Raw genomic sequence first — 22,169 nt, forward strand, 5'->3', positions numbered from 1 at the left:
CAGGAGCGGGGCGGAGCTCTGAAGCTGGGAGGAGCTGAGACGGCGCTGAGCCGGAGCCCCGGGAGCAGGGACCCCGCCCCCCTTCTCCCGGAAGCAGAGCCGCCGTGCATGTGACAGAGCCTGGTGGGTCCGAGCCCGGCCCCAGCCCGCACCGCCCCCTCCCCTCTGAGCTCTTGGTGGTGACGTCGGGGGACCCTAGGAGCGCGCTCCCCTCCCCCGCCCCCGTCACGTGCCCCGCGGCACCAGGGGGTCCCGGAGTCCCCGGCCGGGAGAGCTCGGGCTCCGGAGCCGCCCAGGACGTGAAGCCTCCTCCGGCCGGACCTTGTCCCGAGGGCGGCGCCGGGGACTTCGTGACCCCCGAGGGGTCGCACCCGGTGAGTCCTGCAGGCGGGCCCCTGCCTCGGGGCGAGCGCAGAGACGCGTCCCCCTCCGCTGCTCGGCCCGAAGAGGACAGGGATGGGCCCTGGAGCCCGGAGGCGGCCCCGGCAGGTGAGTGCGGGGCGGCCGCGGGGGGCGTTAGGAAGAGAAACTGGATGCGGCCCGCCCGGTGTGCCCCGATTTAGGGTCAGTTCCTTTTCATCTCCGGCCACGACCCCCCTCTCCCGCCCTCCACGTGCCCCTGTTTGTGGTTGTTAAAGTTTCCCGATCACAGCCGACTTCGTGTCTCTGTGACATATGGATCATTCCTTTGCTCTCTTCTTGCATTTCTAACACACACTCTCTCTCTCTCTCTCTGTCTCTGTCTCTCCCTCTCACTCACTCTCTTCTCAGCCGTCTCTGGATCCCTCCCGTTGGCCATTTCTTAGGTCAGGTCACTAAGCCTTTAGAAAGTGGCTCCTCTGTGCCCGCCCTGTGCAGACCTCCTGTGGATACAAAGGAAGGAGGAATCAGCCCCTGCCCTCCAGGAGCTCACAGTCTAATGGGGAGACGTGGGCAGCTGTGTCTGTGAAAGCTCGGGACAGTGGAGGGGGGAGGGGAAGGAGCCGGCAGTTTCAGGACCAGGAAAAGCCCTTTTTTAGGTGAGATTTGAGCTGAGACTTGAAGGAAGCCTGGAGGTGGAGGTGAGGAGGGAGAACATTCCAAGCATGAGAGCCAGTCTGCAGAGAGGCGCAGACTCAGGGCATGAGTCTTAACCAAGTCTTAATCATGCTTAACCAAGTATCAGCTGGCAGGCCAGTGTCAGTGGGTGAGAGGAGGTGGGCTGGAGAGTGAGGTGTAAGCAGAGGGGAAGGGGCTTGGGCCTAGTTAGAAGGTGCCTTCTGTACTCTAGGTGTCTTACAGATATTGTCTTGTCTGATCCTCTTGCAAGAATGTTCAGGGTCCTTGCTGGCCCCAGTCAGCTAAAGCAGCACAGGAGCTAGCCAGGCAGGTACACTGGTTTTTGTAGCCACTCAGGACAGCGACTAAGTCTAGGTAAAATCTAGTCGATCACTTAGTGGGGGGAGAGAGGGGAAGGTAGAGAAAAAGGACTTTATTTTAAAAAGAAAAGAGGATTCCTAAACTGTAAAAAAAAACACTTTAGTATAGCTATTAGAACAGAACCCAGGAAAACAATTTTCTTTATCAGTCAATTAGCATTTCTTAGATTGATATTCCTGGAATTTACCCTGTCCCAGGAAATTCTTTTGTAGTGGGGGTGCTGAAGAAGAAGTTCCTTACCCATGTAAGAGGCAGGCTGTAAATCTAAGGATTGCAATAACAGGAAATATCCAATCAGTTATTTTCCCCCCAAATCCCTTTTGGATATTCTTCACAACAACCTTATGAGGTAGATACTTTTATTTCACAGTTGAGGAAACTGAGGCAAACACTGCATGACTTATCTAGGATCACACAAATATTAAATTTCTGGGGTCAAATTTGAACTAGAGTCTTCCTGGCTCCAGCTCCAGAATTCCATCCACTGAATCACCAGATTCTTCTAACTGAGGATAATTTTGCCCCACTCTCTATGTCCACTGCTACCCCCTCCCCCTTTTTTAAAATAACCAGAAGGGAAGGGAAGGACTTATAGAAAGATACACAGACCAGCTGAACAGCTTTTAAAAGAACATTTCAAAATTATCCTATTCTTTTAAAAGCCATTGGGGTTGTGGTTGATATTTGATCCTAAAAGCAATAGGTGAACCATTGGAATTGGTTGAGTAGAGTGGTCACCTGGTCAGATCTATAATTAAGAAAAATTACTTTTACTCTAGTGTGGAGGATGAAGCCCAGGGGTGAGAGACAAGAGGCAATAAAAGTACTGGCTTCACATAGTGAGGGCTCATGCAGTGAACAGATCCCATGCAATGAAGAATTGTGACTCAAGACACCCTAGTGAAAAGGAAAGGTTTGTAAGTCCTTGGGAATCTCAAAGAATGGGAAGAAAGCAATAAATACCTTAGGTACTCAGAAGTTAAATCATTTAGAAATAAAGGAAATTGAGAGAAATATGGATTTCAAAAGAGCAAATCAGATTTGTTAAAGAAGAACATACAATATTATCCACAGGAGGGAGCAATGTTCCTAAGTGTAATAGAACCTGTGAAAAAGTGCATCATAGTACTAACGGAAGTGACAGATAATGAAATCAGAGAACATCAGATAAGAAGGCGTTGGCCAATCACGTGACGACAGATAGCAGTTGGGAAAAATAGATGATCCTTCTCTTATATCGAGGCATTTTCACGTCTGCTCAGTTTCTTATACTTAACTCACTATCCTGACTCTTGTTCTCCCGTGACCTAGGCTTTTAGCAGTATGTGTAGTTAAGTTCTCATTAATTGACAGTGTCTGTCTTGTGAATGAGCCAAGTTGCCAACCACATATAATGAAATATTACATTTTTTTCATGGTCACTTCAAGCCCTAAATATAACCATAAATAACTCCTCACTTGACTCATTACAATCTCACACTACTCCGTACAGCCCAAATTCTCTCTCTCCCTCTCCCTCTCTCTCCCTTTCTTCCTCTCCCCTTCCCCCTCCCTCTTCCTCTTTCTCTCTTTCTGTCTCTCCCCCCCACCCTCCCTCTTCATGTTTTCATGTAGATAACACAGTTCAGATTTCTAAGAAATTGGCTAGATTTTTCCTTGTCCTTGCTTCCTCTTCAGTGATCACATAAAGAATACACAGTACTTGTCAGCTTATCACAAACGCTTCATGTTAAGAATATATCATTATGAGGGTTCTGATGACAAAGGAATTTTACATCACCTCCTACAGATTTTCATACCTCACTGATAAAACATATGTTCTTCCTGATTCCACAGGGAGAAATATTTCATAGGAAGATGAAAATACTTGTAAACTTTATTCCAACTGCAAATATAAAATGCTTTGTCTCAGTATTCCATTCGGTTCTTTTTTTTTTTTTTAAAGCAATTGGGGTTAAGTAACTTGCCCAAGGTTACACGGCCAGTTTTTTTGTGTGGGTGTTAAGTATCTGAGGCCAGAATTGATCCTGGGTTCTCCTGACTCCGGGGCCAGCTCTCTTACTCACTGTGCCACTTGTCCACCCCTTCTATTGGGTTCTTAATGACTGGTTTTAAATGTTGGCTCTGGCACTCATAAGTCTCTTCTCTGTGCTTCAGTTTCCTCCTGTACATTAATGAGGGTTGGGCTGGATGAATTCTTCAGTCTCTTTCAGCTCTAAGTCTTGTGAATTTTGATGGTTAGGAGTCACTGACATTCAAGGATGTGGCTGTGGACTTCACACAGGAGGAGTGGTGCCTCTTGGACCATTGTCAGAGAAAGCTGTACAAGGAGGTGATGCTGGAAAACTCTCAGAACCTGCTTTCTCTGGGTAAGCACAGCTCCCCTTGCGAATTCTGAATTTACTGAAAGGAAGGTCTTCCTTCCCTAGTGTGCAGGGTCTTTTGAGCATTTATAAGCTATTAGAAACACAAAAGTGGTGGTCTTTCAACAGGGTCCTCCTGCTCCCTGTTTTTCCCCAATTAAAAAGTCTTTTCAGGGGCAGCTAGGTGGTGCAGTGAATGGAGCACTGGCCCTGGAGTCAGGAGGACCTGAGTTCAAATTCAGCCTCAGACACATAACACTTAGCTGTGTGACCTTGGGCAAATCCCTTAACCCCAATTGCCCAGCCTTTCCCCGTCCAAAAAGCAAAAAAAAAAAAAAGCCTTTTCATTTTGTGCTCGGAAGCTAGGACATTGTTGCCCCTGAAGCTGTCCCTTTGCTATTTTAGGTATCTTTAGGTGACTACACCATAAAAAGGGCTGCAGAGTCTCAGACTTGGAACTAATCTCAAAGGTTATCCAGCCTAGGCTTTACCTGGACTTGAATTTTTGTCTGCAAAATCTCTTAGATCTGCTCATGTGGCTTTTCTTTCAAGATGGGCAGTGAAGGGAACCCCCTACCCAACAAGGCCACTGACTGCTTCTTCTTCTTTGGGGTACATCTACTCTTTAAAATGGCAGCTAGGTGGCAGAGTGCTTAGAGTGCCAGGCCTTGAGTCAGGAAGGCTCATCTTTGCCTTTGACACTCACTTCATAGCTGTGTGACCCTGGGCAAGTCACTTAACCCTATTTGTCTTAGTTTCCTCATCTGTAAAATGAGCTGGATTAGGAAATGGCACCAGTCCAGTATCTCTGCCAAGAAAACCTTAAATGAGGCCATGAAGAATCGGACACAGCAGGATAACAAAAGTCACCAAAAAAGCTCTTCTTGTTGACAAGCATCAGTTTGTAGCTTCTGACTTCCAGACCTGCATTGTATAACGTGTTTATTTTTGTTCTTACTTCATTCTTTCTTCAAATTCCAGCGAAGATGATGGGAAAGGAATGTATATAGATCTACTATGTGCTGGGTTCTGTGTTAAGTACTTTATAAATATTATTTCTTCTAATTCTCACAATATCCGATGAGTTTGGTCCTATTATTCTCTCCATTTTACAGTTGAGAAGCTAAGGCAGACAGAGGTAAAGTGACTTACCTAGGCATACACAGCTCCCATCTGTCTGAGGCTGGATTTGAACTCAAGTCCTTTTGACTCCATGTCCACGGTTCTCACCACTAAACTACTAGCTGGCTGTAGTTCCTAGATAATGGAAGCTATGGAATATAACCTTTCTTGAAAGGAGGCAAAGACAGAATTTTCTAGTTCCCAATTGACTGTATGGACTCCTCCCTGAATCCCCAAGGTCCCATGTTAACCATCCATGAGTCCTGGGAGAACCATCCTGTGATCCTTGCTTGCATGTTCCCTTTTCCCCAAAGGGGAGAAATGTACAAGTTTCTCTCCATTCTCATATCCCTTCCTTATTCCCCACACCAAGGAATTCCAGTTCTCAGAGAAGATTTGATTTCCCATTTGGAGGAAAATGAAGCATCATGGATTCTGGATCAAAAAGGCTCAGTGAACTCCTTTTCTGGTGAGTGAGATGAAAGCAAGAATATGAACATTGTTATCACAAGAAGCGTCTGTGTTGTAGTGAAGAGAATGCCAGGCTTGGGGGCAGGAAGACCTGACTTGGAATTCTCCTTTACATGCTTTTGAGCTGTATGATCTTGGAAAAGTCACTAACCTCTGAGCCTACTTAGATCCTGTCCTATAAGAGCTCTTTCCTAGACCGTCTAGTCAGCAAGCATTTATTAAGTACCTGCTGTGTACCAGACATTGTGCTAAGTGCCATAGATAGAAAGACTAGGGACAACCGCTGCTCCCAGCATCCCCCAGTCCACAAAGGAAGACAACAGACAGAGTTATGTGGAGATTTGGCTATATCCAGGGTCAGTCAAGAGAGGGAGGGCAGCTAGGTTGTACAGTGAATAGAGTTCCAGGCCTAGAGTCAAAAAGACTCATCTTCTCATCTTCCTGAGGGCAAAGCTAGCCTCAGATACTTACTGTGTGACCCTGGGCAAGTCACTTAACTCTGTTTCCTTCATTTACCTCATCTGGAAAATGAGCTGGAGAAGGAAATGGCAAACCACTCCAGTATCTGCCAAGAAAACTCCAGATGGGAAGAGTTGGGCATCACTCAACAACAAATCAAGAGAGTAAAGGCAGGAGAATGAAGGAGGATGGGAAAAGGCTTATTGTAGATGGTGGGGTTTTAGATGGGCCTTCAGAGGAAACACACTGAGTCAGGAGATGGAGGATCCTGTTTAGGAACAGAAAGGGAGCCTGTACAGTGGGGTTATCACATGTGGAGGAGGAATAAAGTGAAGGAAGAGGAGGGGAAGATGTGAAGGGCTTTAGCCACCAGAGGATTTTGTATTTGATCCTGGGTTAGGACCCACTAGAGTTTATTGAGTAGGTAGTGTCGTGGTCAAAATTGTGCTTTGTTTAGGAAAGTGAATTTGATGCTGCAGGAAGGAGTGAGTGGCCTGAGGAGAGAATTGAGGCAGAGAGACCAACAATCGAGCTCTTGGAACACCAGAGGAGTGAGGTTATATAAGCCTGACCCAGGAAAATGACAGTGTTGGGAGAGGAGGGTGTGTATGGGAGAAACAGGCCTTATCCTGCCTGTTCTCTCTGATCTTCAGAATCTTCCCAAGACAATTCAAATGGAAGCAATTCCATTTCTTGGTGTGGCGCTGGGAAGACTGTCCAGGTTTCACAAATATACAACAATGAGGTCAGCACCATGGCCCTGTAGACCTCAGTTTAGTAGGCAGCCTAATACCTCTTCTCTCCCACGCTTTCCTTTGAAGCCTCCCACACACTGAGCTAGCTCTGGCAATGTCTGTGTCAACCTCATCATCCATGCGTGCATCCCTGGAAACTATACTACAAGTCAGGTAAACTTAAACAGCATTCAGAACTTCTCCATTTGCTGTAACCAGTGGTTCCACATATGAATGGTGTGGTGCTGGCTGGTGGAAAACTTCTGCTTTTTAGTGTTAACTGTTAGACCACAACTTGTGCAAGTAGCAGAGAATTGATCCATACTTTGTGGCATCTCAGCTTCAGAGGCTGCGCTGAGTACACAAATATCTGAACAAAAAGTCACGGCTTGTAGCCTTTTCAAGTTACCATCAGTGCAATAGGTGACCTTGATGCCGCTTTAATCCCTGTTGAAAACATCCAACAACATAGTGGAAAACATCCTGCTAAAAGCATGAGAGCAAGCACACAGCCTTGCTTCACTCCCCTGGTGACTGGGAAAGCACAGGAGCATTGTACATTATCTAGAACCCAGCAAGCACACTGCCATGAACACTGACTTACAGTACTGATAAACTCCAGGCAACCAAATTTTGCCACAGTTTTCCACAAGTTGTCATAACTGACAGTATCAGAGTCCTTTGTTAAGTGGACAAACATTGTGTACAGACCTCTGTTCTGCTCCTGGCATTTCTCCTGGAGTTGTCAGGCAGCAAACACAACATCGACGGTTCCTCAGCCCTTTCTGAAGCCTCACTGGCTCTCAGGGAGATGACCATCTTCCAGGTGGAGCATCAGTCTATTAAGGAGGACTCTGGTAAGCATCAAGACTCCCCTGTCATTGTCACGGGACAGTCTGTTTCTCTCTCCTTTATAGAGATGGACAGTGGAGGCATCCTTGAACTCCTGGAGGAGAACCTCCTCTTGCCATATAATCCAGAAAGTTTCTGTCAGCGTTTGTATGAGCAGTAGACTCCCTGCCCTGTAAATCTCAGCTGGAATAGAATCAGCATCAGGTGCTTTGCCATGTGAGAAGAGCCCGATGACTTTCAAAATCTCCTTCATTTGGAAAATTGTCTACAAAGGGATCGACTTCAACAAGTGAGCTTCAGCACTGATTGATTGATGATGGTCTGGTCTGTTGAGAACAGCCCATCTCTCTAGGATCATGTCCTTATCACTAATCCACACGGCTCCATCAGCACTGCATAGTTGAGGTGCACCATAAGACTTTGGCCCACAAATAGCCCGGCTTCACAAAAGTACTCTGGATTGTTACTATCAACATAAAACTGAATTTCATCTGCCTCCTTACTGAGCCCAAAATCCTGCATCTCTCTTAGTTTCACTTGTACTTTGCCTTTTTTTTTTTAACAACCATGTATCATTTTATGGATCTTTTATTTTTTACCACAAGTCATTTATTTTATTTTTTATATAATATTTTTCCCAATTACATGTTAAAATAATTTTGAACATTTTAAAAAAAGTCTTGAGTTCCAAATTCTGTCCCTCCGCTCTCTCCCCCCTCCTGAGATGGTAAGTAATCCTATATAGTTCATCACATTGCACTTCACTTTTGATGAAGTTAAGTGCGGCCTTCTTAGAGATGGATAAAGTATCCTGCCAGTAAACTCAGTGGTGTTCCCATTTTTCATTTAGCAGCTTGTGAATTTCCCTGTCATTTTTTTTTCAATTCGGTCTCGATGTTTGTGAGTATCTGGGGCCAGCTGAGTAAATGTGGCGCTCGACACCAGATCCCTGGAAGCGGCCCACTCCTTTTCTGTTCCACGTTGCCCACCATGTGTTGGCTCCGCTTTCCCTCCAGGTTAGAAGGAACTGTTCCCACTCCGAAAGGTTCTGATTTGTTGGCATCATGTCTCTGCATAGCTGTCTTATCTTGGAGCTGCTGCTTTTGTTGCATTAGCTTGGCAAGGATAAATCTAGAGTCGGTCCAGCACTCTGAGCCACACCTCACCTTCATTACTCTCAGATGCTGTCTGTCTCTTTTCCTTACGGTGACATAGTCTGTTAAAAATGCCGATGTTTGCTGCCCGTGTGCAGCCATAAAGTTTTATTGCATTTAGGTAAATGGAAGAGAGTGTTTGTTGGTGATGAGGTCATGAGATCCTCACGTCCTCAGTAGTACGTGACCATTGCCATTGCTGTTTCCAGCTCTGTGCCTCCCAAGGACTTCCTGCCATGGCTCTCATGTTAAAATCACCCAGCATTATAAGCTCGTCCTCCTCTAACACATTGATTATCAGGGTCTCCAAGTGTTCGTAAATTTTTTCCTTGTCCTCATCAAGGTTCTTCATGATGGAAGCACACACACTGATGCTGGTGCTGCGGCATTTGCCTGCAAGGGTAGCACTTGTATTGTCATGAGCCTGTCTTTCACTTCTTTTAATAAGCACACAAGCCTGTTGACTAGATTAGTTTTTATTGCAAAATCTATCCAGTTTCTTCTCTAGCTATTTAGCAACAAAAGGGAAGAAAGATAGGACAGTATTTAGTGGAGATAAATGGAGCAAGTGTACCCAGGACCCAGGAGACCTTTTTATTTGTGGCAGTAGGGTAGGAGCCAGTAGACAGAGAGGGATTGCAGATTAGTGGAAAAAATGAAGATGAAAGAGGAAGGAATATTCTGAGTGAAAGATCCAAGGCGGTAAACATTTATTTAGCACCTCTTATGTGCTAGGCACTGTGCCAAGAGTGAGCGCTTGGTTTGGGGGCGGGGATAAGCATCATTCTGCAGAATTGAAATTAGGCCAGTCTTCTGATGGTCAATGGAGTGAGCCAGAAAGCCCCGTTTCTGCCCTCATAAAAGAAGGATTTGCTCAAAGTTTCAGAGTCTACCCTCTAGCCATAGGGTAGAGGAGGCTGAAGGATATGTCAGTCAAAGCTTTAATAAACAGCAAGATGCTGAGATTACAGGTGATGAGCTTAATCTGAGAGGGTTTAAACGGGATTATTTAAGCGAGTAAAGGTGTTTGTCTTGGCGAGCAGAAGGGCCGCCTCTTCACAGGGTGCTGGGACAAAGGCGCAAAAGCAGGAGAACTTTTTGCAAATGTTTGATTTTTCAGTGAATTATGAGACCGAGTTCTCAGCTGAGAGGTTGGGGGGAAGGGGAGTAAGCCAGATGGGTTTGGGGAGCAGTGCAAAGATTTGGAAAATCCGCTGTGTTGAATGGAAAGGTGAGTCAAGGGAGATGTAGGATTACCTGCCACAGTGAGAAACCAGTGAAACTTACCTGTGATTTTCTTTTGTCTCCACTCTGCAGCCTGTGAGTAGGATCGAAGGCCACTGCCTTACTTGGAAGTAGTTGTCCTAGCCTGAGACTTGCATAAGTCATCAGTCTGAGGCCCTTCACTGATCTCTGTGGCTCAGTCTTTGTCTCCATTTTCAGAAAAACCTTGGCAGCATTCATTGAGGTACCTCCTTAAGGTTCAGGAGATTGAGGTAGAACTTCCCAGAGAGCCCATAGTACCAGGCCATTCAGGAACTAGAAACCATGTTTGAGCTGGACAGGTCCTATCTGGGCTTGGACCAAACAACTCCTTGTAGGTGATAAGACCCAAGAAATAGACAGAAATAGGGCTGAGGCCAGAACCTGCACGTGAGGCCAGAATCCAGGGGATGAGGGAAAGGCTGGGTCCTGGTGTCAGCCCTGGACCTAGTAAGTCAATAAACCTTGAGTTAGGCATCCTACTAAACTGTAGGGATACAAGGAAAGGTAGAAGACTGTCCCTGCCATCAAGGAGCTCACGTAGCATACCAACAGGTGGTCTGAGAAGAAGCAACACATCGTGAACCTTGCGCTCAGCTGCTCTTAGCCAAGGAGGGTGTTTTGGAATGGAAATACATTTAAGTTCAACAGGGATGTGAGTGTATAGAAGGTGGAAGGAAAAAAAAAAGCAGAGATGGGGAGGAAATAATCAAAGTAGTGACTATGAAAGGTAACATTTATGTAGCGTCCACCGCCTGCCGAGTGATTTACAAACATTATTTCACTTGATCCTTACAACAACCCTGGGAGTCAGGTGCCATTATGATCGTCATTTTATTCCTGAGGAAACCGAGGCTTGCCTGGTGTCACACAGCCAGCTAGTAAGTGTCTGAGTCTGTATTTGAACTCAAGTCTTCTCGACTCCAGGCCAATGCTCTACTGTGCCATCCAACTATCTCAAGATGAAAAATGTTTCCACCAAAGAGGATGCTTTAATTAGGGGAGATTGAAAAGATTGGAAATTAAGATAAAACCAGTCACCTAGGAATGGAATGGATTGATGGCAAGGTATGGTAAGGAGTGAAGATCATGCCATTTCAATTGTAGGTGATTAATGTTGATTCCCTTTACCCATCTATTTTTTGTTTCTGCAGAATGAGGCAGGGGCAAAGAGAAGAGGACATGATAGAGAAAATATAATAATTATCATAAATAATTATAAATATTTATAAATATATAAATAAAATCATATAAATCATAAATTATTATAAAATATAATAATTATAATAATCAATATTATGTATCAAAAATATAATAATTATCATAACTAAATATGCATGGCATCAATTCACTCATAATAATGGAGGCAGTTAAGACAATGCATTAGGAAGCCAAACCAGACAACACTGTGTATAAGAAACATCCTTGAAACAAAGATTCACACAGCATTAAAATAAAGGTGTGTCATTCTGTAATAGAGTTTGGAACTCTGCCTCCAGTTTCACAAACTTGAATGTCCTTTGACACAGCAATAACCACTAGTTGACCTAACGATTAAAGGGATTAAAGAAAGAGGGAAAAGACCTATAGACACAGCACAAATTTATGGCTGATTTTTTTTTCTTGTTTCAAAGAACTGGAAACAAAGTTGGTATCCATATACTAGGAAATGACTGACCAAATGCTCTAAGAATATAGATTGCTGAATATAGAATATAGAAGATTGCTGAACTTTAAGAAATGGTGAAAAGGCACATTTTCAGAGAAACCAGAGAAGAATTGTCAGAACAGATAGATAAGTAAATAGAAGCAGCAGAATAATTTATACTGTAGCTACATTGATCAGTGCAATGAACAACCATGACTCCTAAGTAGTGGTTCTCAAAATCTTTTTTTCTTAGACTCTCTTTCAACAATAACATGTTGGGGGCGGGGGGAAGGGGTTGTGCTAGGTGGTGCAGTGAATAGAGCACTGGCCCTGGAGTCAGGCGGACCCGAGTTCAAATATGGCCCCAGACACTTGACATTTACTAGCCATGTGACCTTAGGCAAATCACTTAACCCCAATTGCCCTGCCTTCCCCATTCCAAAAAGCAAAAAAAAAAAAAAAAACCCAACCAATAACGTGTGTTCTGCAGCTTCCCAGTCATTTAAACTACTACTCATATTCATAATCATTAATGGGTTTAATTCCTAAAATAATGATCTGGTCCACTTTTGCCATACTTTTGTTACAATGTATTGCTATAAAATAATATTTTGTTATATTTAAATCATAAAAATAGTTGTATATTATAATGTATTCATAACATAATTATGGGAAAATTTGTGTGGGACTTTCTGCAAGAATTACTTTTAAAAATACAGTTAAGACTTCCTGCTTGTTATCTGTAAGACTTCAATTTAAAAATTTTTTTACAGACTTTATGAATAGATTTTTTTATCAAAAAAGTTATAACTTGGTGCTAAATGTAATATAATAAGTGAAATTCATTTCAAAATTGGATTTTTTTTCTTTGAAGAAAGGTTGGTAATATTCGACTCAGTAACCAACAAACAATCTTCAAAGTAGTTCTGCATCTAATTGATGTAACAAAAACAGTAGCCAAAATGACACTGTAAATAGCACCGATACAGTGCCTCCCCTGTGCCAGGCACTGGGCTGAGTACTTTAGAGATATTGTCTCATTTGATCCTCACCACACTTCTGTGAGACAGACTTTCTGATTATCCATGTCATACAACTGAAGAAACAGGCAAGAATAGGCTAGGCGACTTGCTTAGGGTCACAGTGCTAGTAAGTATCTGAGTTCTTCCTGACTAGGCCCAGCTCTCTGTCCCTTATGAATTTTGGTTTATAACCACAATATGAAACGATATTTGTAAGGAAAATATTCATACATAAATTTCTTCTTTCTACCAGTGGCACATTGTCTATATTCTCACAGAAACTCTACAGAAAGACTGACCCGTGGTGCCAACCACATCCTCTGAAAATCTGCCCAGTAGAAGAATAGCAACCTTAGCAGAAGATAAATTCAAATTTTAGAATAGCCTCAATACTGCAATAAGAGGTTGCAGAATGGTCATGGTAGTCCCTGGTGGTTTCAGGGTGTCTTATGATGCCCCTGCCTTGTGAGCTTGTTTTTCAAAGAACCTGTCATTTGCAGCACAATAACACTGTGACTTAAAACATCTTGATCTAATGATTACAGCCCCAAATGGGATGCAGTTACTAGGTAACCCTGGGATGAGGGAACTATTCTGTAGCAGAAGGCATATGGGGGCCTCTGCAGACCTGTAACTGTCCATTGGGAATTGATTTGCACATGAATGTCAAACCTTTCTGGCGGTTTAGAAACAATTTGATGAAGGGTTAAGGGACAGAGGGACAGAATATATTTTGCTTAGTCAGAGTTTGATGTAATCACTGTATGAACAACAAAATCATTGTATGCCTGATATATGTGTGTATGATGTTTTGGAATCACTGCATAAAGAAACCTATTATGTTTGAAACAAGTTCATCCTTATTGTCTGAAAGCAAAAAATATATTTGTAACAAAATTGTGTGTTTATTGCTTAAGATGCCAGTAAAGAATTTTTAGTTCAACTCCCTTAGAACTCCCAGTGTGATTATGAAGCACTAAATAGGAAATGCTGCTAGAGGACTAATAGTGAATCATGCTGTCTTCTTCCTGAAAGAAAGATGATGATCTGAAGATACAGAATGATATATGATATTTTTGTACATGGGAAATGAACAGATTTCTTTTCATTGTGTTTGTTACTGGGGCTCTGGTTTTCTTTTTTATTTAGGGAATGCAGATATTTAAAGATAAATTAAAAAAAATTAATAATAGTTATCCTTTTCAAAGTCATGTGTGATAACAATCTTATGCCTTCAGTGAATTAAAAAAAAATAGAATTGGGGCGGCTAGGTAGCACAGTGAGTAGAGCGCCGGCCCCACAGTCAGGAGGACCCGAGTTTAGTTCTGGCCCCAGACACTTACCACACACACACAAAAAACTAACCATGTAACCTTGGGCAAGTTACTTAACCCCAGTTGCCCTCCAAAAGGCAAAAAAAAAAAAATTAGAATTGGCAGTTAAAAAGGATTAGCAGAGAAATTTCAACATGCTCAAAGACATGGTAGATAATGAAATAGTATCGATTTTTAGTGTACATGTAGCAAATGGCATATCTGTGGATATTAATAGTACATAAGAAATGTTGAACATAACTGAAAATTTATAGGTGACAAGTGAAAGGCATAGACCTAATTCTCAACTCAGCATTGGAAATTTACAAAGGATGGCCAAGGCATAGTTCATCAAAACTAGTCAGTATAGAAAAGTAGAAAATTTACCTGAGCACAGCAAATTAAAAAGAGTCACATAAAGAAAGCATTTGAATGAAAGATGCAAAGTGAAATGGGGAAAGGTCATTTAGTGCTAGAGGAAGCACATTTAGTCTCAGCGTTGAAAGCTCAACTGTAGGGATGTTGGTCATATGACTTTGTTATGCTCAGTTCATGATTGGAGTTGTAAAGTGTAATGAAAATCCCAATTTTGCCTGTGTTACGGGTTTGTTGTGAGCATCCAGTGTTATTGTTTGTGAAGTTGTTCTTAAAATATCCTGCAAGTGTGTGCCAATGTAATTTTCAATTGACTGACTGCACATTAAGTTTGAAAATTTTTCTTTTTGACTGGGGAGATAGAATATAAGTCAGTTTACTTTCTTCCAATTTTGGGAAGAGAAATTTTGTGTGTGTGTGTGTGTAACTACTGTGAGAAGTTAATATATTTAATAGGTAATTATTGTATTAGACCAGGGTTTTCCCCCTTTTTTGTTTTCTCATCAAGAAATCAACCAGTGTGGGGAATCTCTCTTAAAGATTTACCCAGGCCAAAATGTAATCTGACAGTAAAAGAAATTCTAAATTTTGGCTAATGGTTGTATTCCTGCCCATTGTGTTTGCTTAGGTCCTGGGAAACTGTCTGTTATAAAGACAAGTGATACAGAAATTGATGTCTCTTTGACCAAGATTTGAGTGACTTAAATCATTCAGGATAATCCACTTCCCATTAGATTAACCAACCAGAAATGATTAGGCATTCCTCAGGAACACCTCCTCTTTTAAGGGCATATAAACTATGACCCCACCACCATTAGGGGTCTTTGGTCTAACAGACATGGCTGAATGACCGTCCTTTTATTATAATGTTGGCCTTATTAATAAAGTTATTAAAATACCCAGAAATTCTGTCTCTTCAGTCTTTTTAATCATCACACTGTATTTGTTTCCTTCAGATGCAGAGACCAGGTTTGACATGAAGAAGACAAATGCAAGACTAATCTCTGTGGAAGAATCTTATCACCAAAGATTCGTGAGTGACTTCGATTTGAGAGAAATTTGTGATTCTGATATCAAGAGAGAGAAAAATCAAAATGGTAACTATGAATTTGATAAAAATGCAAAGGGTTTCAGACAACATTCAGTTCCAGTTCAGTGTAAGAAAATTACTTTAGAGAATGACTATTTTCAGTACAGTGAAGATAGGGAATGCTTAACTCAAAAGATTGGGCTTATTCAGTCTTATGCAAAGCCTTCTCGAATGCAAATATATCAAGATTTTCAACGGGAAATGACCTTTGACCTCATTAGACATAGAAAAAGTTACACTCGAGAAATGCTGTATGTATGTAATGAAGGTGAGAAAACCTTTAGACAGAACTCAAAGTTCATTGATCGTCATAAAATTCACACTGCAGCAAAACCTTATAAGTGTAATCAGTGTGGAAAGGCATTCACACAGAATTCCAAACTGACTCAACATCAAAGAATCCACACTGGAGAGAAACCTTATGAATGTAATAAATGTGGAAAGGCTTTCCGAGAAAACTGCAGTCTTGCTATACATCTGAGAATCCACACTGGAGAGAAACCTTATAAATGTAATGAATGTGGAAAAAACTTCACACAGTATGCCAGTCTTTTTAAACATCAGAGAATTCACACTGGAGAGAAACCTTATAAATGTAACCAGTGTGGAAAAGCCTTCCGAGAAAACTCTAATCTTGTTGTACATCAGAGAATACACACTGGAGAGAAAATTTATGAATGCAATCAATGTGGAAAGACTTTTACCAAAAAGTCCACTCTTGCTAACCATCTGAGAATCCACACTGGAGAGAAACCTTATAAATGTAATCAATGTGGAAAGGCTTTAGCAGATAAACCACATCTTGCTAACCATCTGAGAATTCATACTGGAGAGAAACCTTACAAATGTAATCAGTGTGGAAAGGCTTTCCGACACAACTCCAGTCTAGCTGTACATCACAGAATCCACACTGGAGAGAAGCCATATGAATGTAATCAATGTGGAAAGGCGTTCACTCAGAAGGCCCATCTTTTGACACATCAGAGAATCCACACTGGAGAAAAACCTTATGAATGTAATCATTGTGTAAAGACGTTCAGAACAAGATCCAGTATTAATGAACATCAGAGAATTCACACTGGAGAGAAACCTTATAAATGTGCTCAGTGTGGAAAGACTTTTAGACAGAGCTCTAGTCTCTATCTTCATCAGAGAATCCACACAGGAGAGAAAACATAAGATTGTAATCAATGTGGAATGGCATGCTTGGATAGGGCCTGATTTTCTAACCATCTGATAATCCACATGAGAGAAACCGTAAGAATGTAATCAAAGTGGAAAGGTTTTCTGACAATTCCAGTCTTGCTGTACATCAGAGAAGTCACGCTGCAGAAAAATCTTATAATCAGTGTGGAAAGATTTTCAGGTAGAGGGTCTCTCTTGTTCAACATCAGAAAATCCACACTGGAGAGAAATCTTAATTATAATCATAATTAACCTTATGATTATTATTATGATTATCTTATTAATATTATGAAAATCTTAATCATAATCAGTATGAAAAATCTTCAAGTAACAGTCATCCCTTCTCATCAGAGAACTCCTTTTAGATAGAAATATTATCACTGTAATAAATGAGGAAAGACTTTCAAATGGAGTGTAGAGCTTGTTGAACATCAGAAAATTCATTCTGGAGAGATGCCCTTTGTGGACTCAATGGGGGAAGGCCTTCAGCCAGAGATCATCTGTTACTTTATATCAGAGGATTTGTAGTGGAGAAATGCCTTACAAATTTCCTCAGTGGAGACATGATTTCTTCTGGTAGAGGTAGATGACTAGACATCAGAATATTCATATGGGAAAGCTTATAAAAGCAATGCCTTTTCTCAATGTCAGTCTTTATATGAAGCTCATACTTGATTATATACTGGAGAAATCATGGTGGAGATAAAACTTATGGGTCCATAGACTTTGCTATTTATTCCATATTTCATGCTGTTGAAAAAGTCCTATAAATATAAAGAACTTTTTCTTTGAAATCCTAATGTTTGTCATTCTTTAATAATACTCTATAACACCCATATGCCATAATTTAGCTATTTACTAATTGATTATTACTCACTTTGTTTTCTGTTCTTTTGGTGACACTAAGTGCCATGGTATAAATATTTTTATATCTTTTGGACATTTATTTCTATAATGATTTCTTTAATCAACAAGGTGGCACAGTGGATAGTTTGCTTTGCCTAGAGCCACAAGACATAAGCTCAAATTCAGTCTTCAATACTTAGTAGTTATGTGACCTTGGCCAAGTCACTTAATCTATTCCTCCCTGATTTTCCCCTCCTAGCTTTGATATGAGGAATAAATGAGCTGATACTCAGGAAAAAGCTTTGCAAATACTAAATTACAAGGGAAAAGCTAGTTATTATTTCATAGACTAAAAGTCTCATAGTGGAGTTAGCATACTAAAGTGGACAGTTTAGTCACTTTTTAAATTCATATTTAGAACAGGGTAGAGGAAAGCACTTATAACAGAGAGAGCACTGGGTTTAGAATCAGAAAAATGGATTCAAATTCTGCCTCCAATGCTCTCTAGCCCTTTTTCTGGGGAACAACTTAAAAACAATCGAGAAATTGAATGAATAAGGTACATAATATACACACACCAAAAAATGGAATATAATAACCCTGGGTTCAATAAATCTAAAGACTGTTACTAATCACTGCAAAATGCTAGAAAAATTGGAAATCTGGCAGAAACTAGGTATAAGCCAACATCTTATACTATATCAAGATTAGCTCCAAAAGCTACATGACTCAGATATAAAAGACTCCCTCAAACATAATGGAAGAACCATATCAGAAACATGAAGATGCACATTTTAGTTTTGGATAGGGGATGAGTTCACCACTCAACAAGGGACAGAAAGGATCACAGGAAATAAAATGGGCACTTTTCATTACAGTAAAAAAAACGAATCTAAAATGTAAATGGAGTTGCTAACTTGGAAAAAAACCTTTTCCGAAAGTCTCCTGAATAAAACCTTCATATCCATGTTATATACAGAACAGAAACATATTCAGGTACATAAAGAATGGACATCATAGAACAATGTCAAAAAGTATGACTAGGTAATCTTCAGAAGAAGAAATGCAAACTACAAACAATCGTAAATGAGAAATATGTTCCACATCCATAATCCCCGATGCAGAACACTAATTAGAAAAATTCTAAGTGATAACAATGATAAGAAAACGAGAGTCAAATATTGGGGACATTTTTGTTGATTGGCTATTTGGTACAAAAATTTTGTATTTTCTTTTTTTCCTTTTCACCTAAGGAAGATCAGGTGTAAGGGACAGAAAATATTTGTTAATTTTAAAATAAAAGTTAATGGAGTTCCACATCACAAACAACTAGACAAATGCAACTAAATCAACTCTCAAGTTCCACCTCACACCCATGCACTTGGTAAAGATGATAAGAAAACCTATGTTGGAAGGACTGGGAAAAGAGGTACGTGAATTAATTTACTGTTGGTGAAGCTGAAAAAGTCACTAAATTTGTACATATCCTTTGAGCTAGTGATACCACTAGATGGCATTTTCTCTTAAAGAGGACTCAAGTGTACAAAAATTTAACAGCTCCCTTTGTTGTGGCAAAGGACTGGAAACTAAGGCATGGTGCCCTACAATAGGGCAATGACTGAATAAATTTTGGTGTACGAATGGAACAGAACACAATATACCAATACCATGAAACAAGCAATGTCAATGAAATCTGGGAAGAGTTATATGAACTAAAGCAGTGTGCAGTGAGTAGAATCAAGGGACTAATTGATAACAGTGAAGGCCAATAAGTTTGAAAGATGTGACATCTCAGATCATAGGAATAATCAAGCACTATTGCAGATAATTTATCAAGATCTGCACTACCTGCCTCCTGAATGAGAGGTGATGAATATAAGATGTAGATTAAAGTATATTTTAACACATTGGAATTTATTAAAGTTGACTACTTTCCTATTTTTTTTTCAATTTTGGGTAGGTGAGGATGGCAGTGATGAAGATAAGGAATAGGATTACCCTTCCCCCACTTCAAAAAAAAAGGAAAAGAAATTTATGGATTTTTAAAATTGTTGTTCATCCTTCATTTTTGAAGAGGACCAATAATATCACCGAGTGATAACTTCTATGTGAATTGGATTTAAGTGAGTCAGAGTTACACAAAATCAGCCTCACTCTTTCAGTCATCAAAATCCAAGTCAGGACTAGTGACGGTCATCTGGGAGGTAGTGGATGACGATGGCATCTTCTCTGTCTGACCAAGCTTTACTCACTCCATAGGACTTGTTTTAGCCACTTTGTGACCTTTGGAACAAATTGTTCTTGTCCACTCAGGCTATTGGGGAAAGTCTTCACATGTTTGAGGTAGACATTCCCCTAACTTACCGATGGGTTTGAGGCCAATCAGTTAACCTCAACCTACTTTAGCCTGTCTGCCAAAATGGATTTACCACTATCTGGCCACAGCTACAGTTTCTTGGACACCAAAGGTAGATGAGCAGACCTGAAAAGGGCTTGGGAGCCTTCACACCAAACATAGAACAGACTAGGAGGAAGTCCAGAAGGAATGAGGATAGTTTTGAAAGTGTCCAGTTGAATTTTTTAATTGCTCAAGAAAATCCAGCTCTCTATATTAGAACTTGCTTCATGTGTAATCTTTTTTTCTATTTTAGGGTGTATATAAAATGCTTCTTCTATTTGATGTTTGTGAATTTCAAAATTAAAAACAATCAAATATTAATTGTTCCCTTTTTTGTCATTTTCACCAACCTTGAAAGCATGATAAAAAATGGCAAAATGATTTTGATATGATTTTTGCTTGTTGGTGCTTTGGAATGTGTTTTCATGTGTCATTCATAGTTATCTGTACTTTTGAAAACTTTGTATTCTTTTAATACTCACCTATCACATCAGCAATAGCTTTTAGTACATAATGGTGTCCATTACATATTTTGGATAAAAATGGATTCTGTTGGTCATTTTGACATAACGTTTGATATATTCTCCATTCTACAATTTCTCTCTGACTTTCCTTAATCCTCCACTCCCCCATCTATATTTCCATACCATCTGTTTCAGTACTGCCTCCACCCTTTGTGCCTTATTAAAGTGTAATTGAAGCATTATTCCCCAATGTCAGTGTGATCTTTCCTGGGAGTACCCAAAGAACCAGGAATTCCCACCTCCATTTCAAAATTCCTTAAATTAACTAGCAGTATATTGATGTTACTGCATACAGTGTTCTGGTTCTGCCCACTTCGCTCTACGTCAGTTCATGTCTTCTCTGGGTTTTCTGAAACCGTACTCTTTCTTACAACACAATAGCATTCCACAGTCATGACATTACTTGTTCACCAATTCCCTAATTGATGGATATTTTCTCAATTTCTATTTTTTTCTTGTAACCACAGAAAGAGCTACTATAAATATTTTTGTACATATGGGTCCATTTCCTTTTTCTTTGATATCTTTGGTATACTGACATAGTAGCAGTAGTGCTGGGTTAAAGGGTATGTATAGTTTTCTTGCCCTTTGGGTATTGTCTTCCAGAATAGTTGGACCATTTCAGAATTCCACCAACCTAATTCTGACTACCAAATAGAGAAAATTAAAAACATAAAAGACTGTTAAGATAGTGTTATAACGGGGCGGCCAGGTGGCTCAGCGAGTGAGAGCACTGGCTCCAGTGTCGTGATGACCTGGATCAAATCCGGGCTCAGATACTCAGCACCACACCCAGAAATAATAACTGGCCATGTAACCTTGAGCAAGTTGCTTAACCCCGATTGCTTAAAAAAAAAATAGTGTTATAACAAGTCATCTGGGACTAAGATGGAAGACAAGGTAAATTGAGGAGTGGGAATCATGCCATTTCAGTTATAGGTTACTACTGTTGATCTCATTCCCTCACCTGTGTCTTCTTTCTAGTGATACAGAGGTGAAAAGAAGAAAGATTATTAGAGGATATGATGGAGATAATTAATTGTCAAAAATATTAATGGGATGATTTCACCTACTGAAAAGGAGGGTAGAAGAATCCATTAGAAAGCAGAACCTGACAGCCTTTTTTTTTGTATAAGAAACCCCTTGAAATAAAGATACAGCATTAAAATGGAGGGATGTCATGTAGTAAAATAATTTGGAAATCTGCTCTCAAAGGATTTCAACTATATATCCTGTTGATAAGCTCCTTTTAGGTCTATAAATTAAAGACATCAGCAAGGAAAAAGACCCATACATGCAGCACAAAAGCATAGTTACTGCTTTTTGTTGCTAAAAAGAACTAGAGACAAGGATGGTGCCTGTTTGGGGAAAATGAATGAACAAATGATGGTTTATTTTTTTGTTTTTAGAGAGGAGGGCAGGACAATTGGGATTAAGTGACTTGCCCAAGGTCACACAGTTAGTTAAGTATCTGAGGCCATATTTGAACTCAGGTCCTCCTGACTCCAGGGCCAGTGCTCTATTCACTGTGCCACCTAGCTGCCCCAAAATCATGGTCTAAAGAATATAAAGGAGAGGGGGAGGAGTCAAGATGGCACAGTAGAAACAGCTTCCACCTCCTCCAAATCATGTAAAAAATTACTCTAAACAAACTTTGGAGCTACAGAACCCACAAAAGGAGAGAGAGAAGTTAACCTCCTGCTGAAGATAGTCCAGCAGGCTGGCAGGAAGGGGCCAGTGCAGTGCTCTGGGAGCTGAGCCCAGCCCCACACTAGCCTGAGGTTTTAGGCTCAGGACAACCACAACCATCTGTAAGGGTTATGGGATTTAAAGATCTCCCATGCCCCATGGACGTGCTGACATAGCAGAGCAAGAGAAAGTGAAAAGCCGAGCTAACGGTCCTGCGGTTGGCAGTTGGCGGCGGTTGCCAT

At 40.9% G+C, this 22,169-nt stretch overlaps 1 protein-coding gene across 1 annotated transcript; it reads left to right on the forward strand.

Moving 5' to 3' along the window:
* The first annotated feature begins 148 nt into the window (after positions 1-148).
* LOC138171699 (zinc finger protein 569-like) lies at positions 149-20,737 on the forward strand. Its single transcript, XM_069101343.1, has 4 exons — positions 149-489; positions 3,662-3,788; positions 5,278-5,373; positions 15,152-20,737. The coding sequence occupies exons 1-4, from the start codon at positions 457-459 to the stop codon at positions 16,462-16,464; spliced, it is 1,569 nt and encodes a 522-aa protein (XP_068957444.1). The 5' UTR covers positions 149-456; the 3' UTR covers positions 16,465-20,737.
* Positions 20,738-22,169: the final 1,432 nt, after the last annotated feature.

Source organism: Petaurus breviceps, unplaced genomic scaffold, assembly GCF_028583685.1.
Source record: "Petaurus breviceps papuanus isolate PSGF00001 unplaced genomic scaffold, PetGlider_PUasm1.0 456, whole genome shotgun sequence".
In the NCBI taxonomy this organism is placed as follows: domain Eukaryota; kingdom Metazoa; phylum Chordata; class Mammalia; order Diprotodontia; family Petauridae; genus Petaurus; species Petaurus breviceps.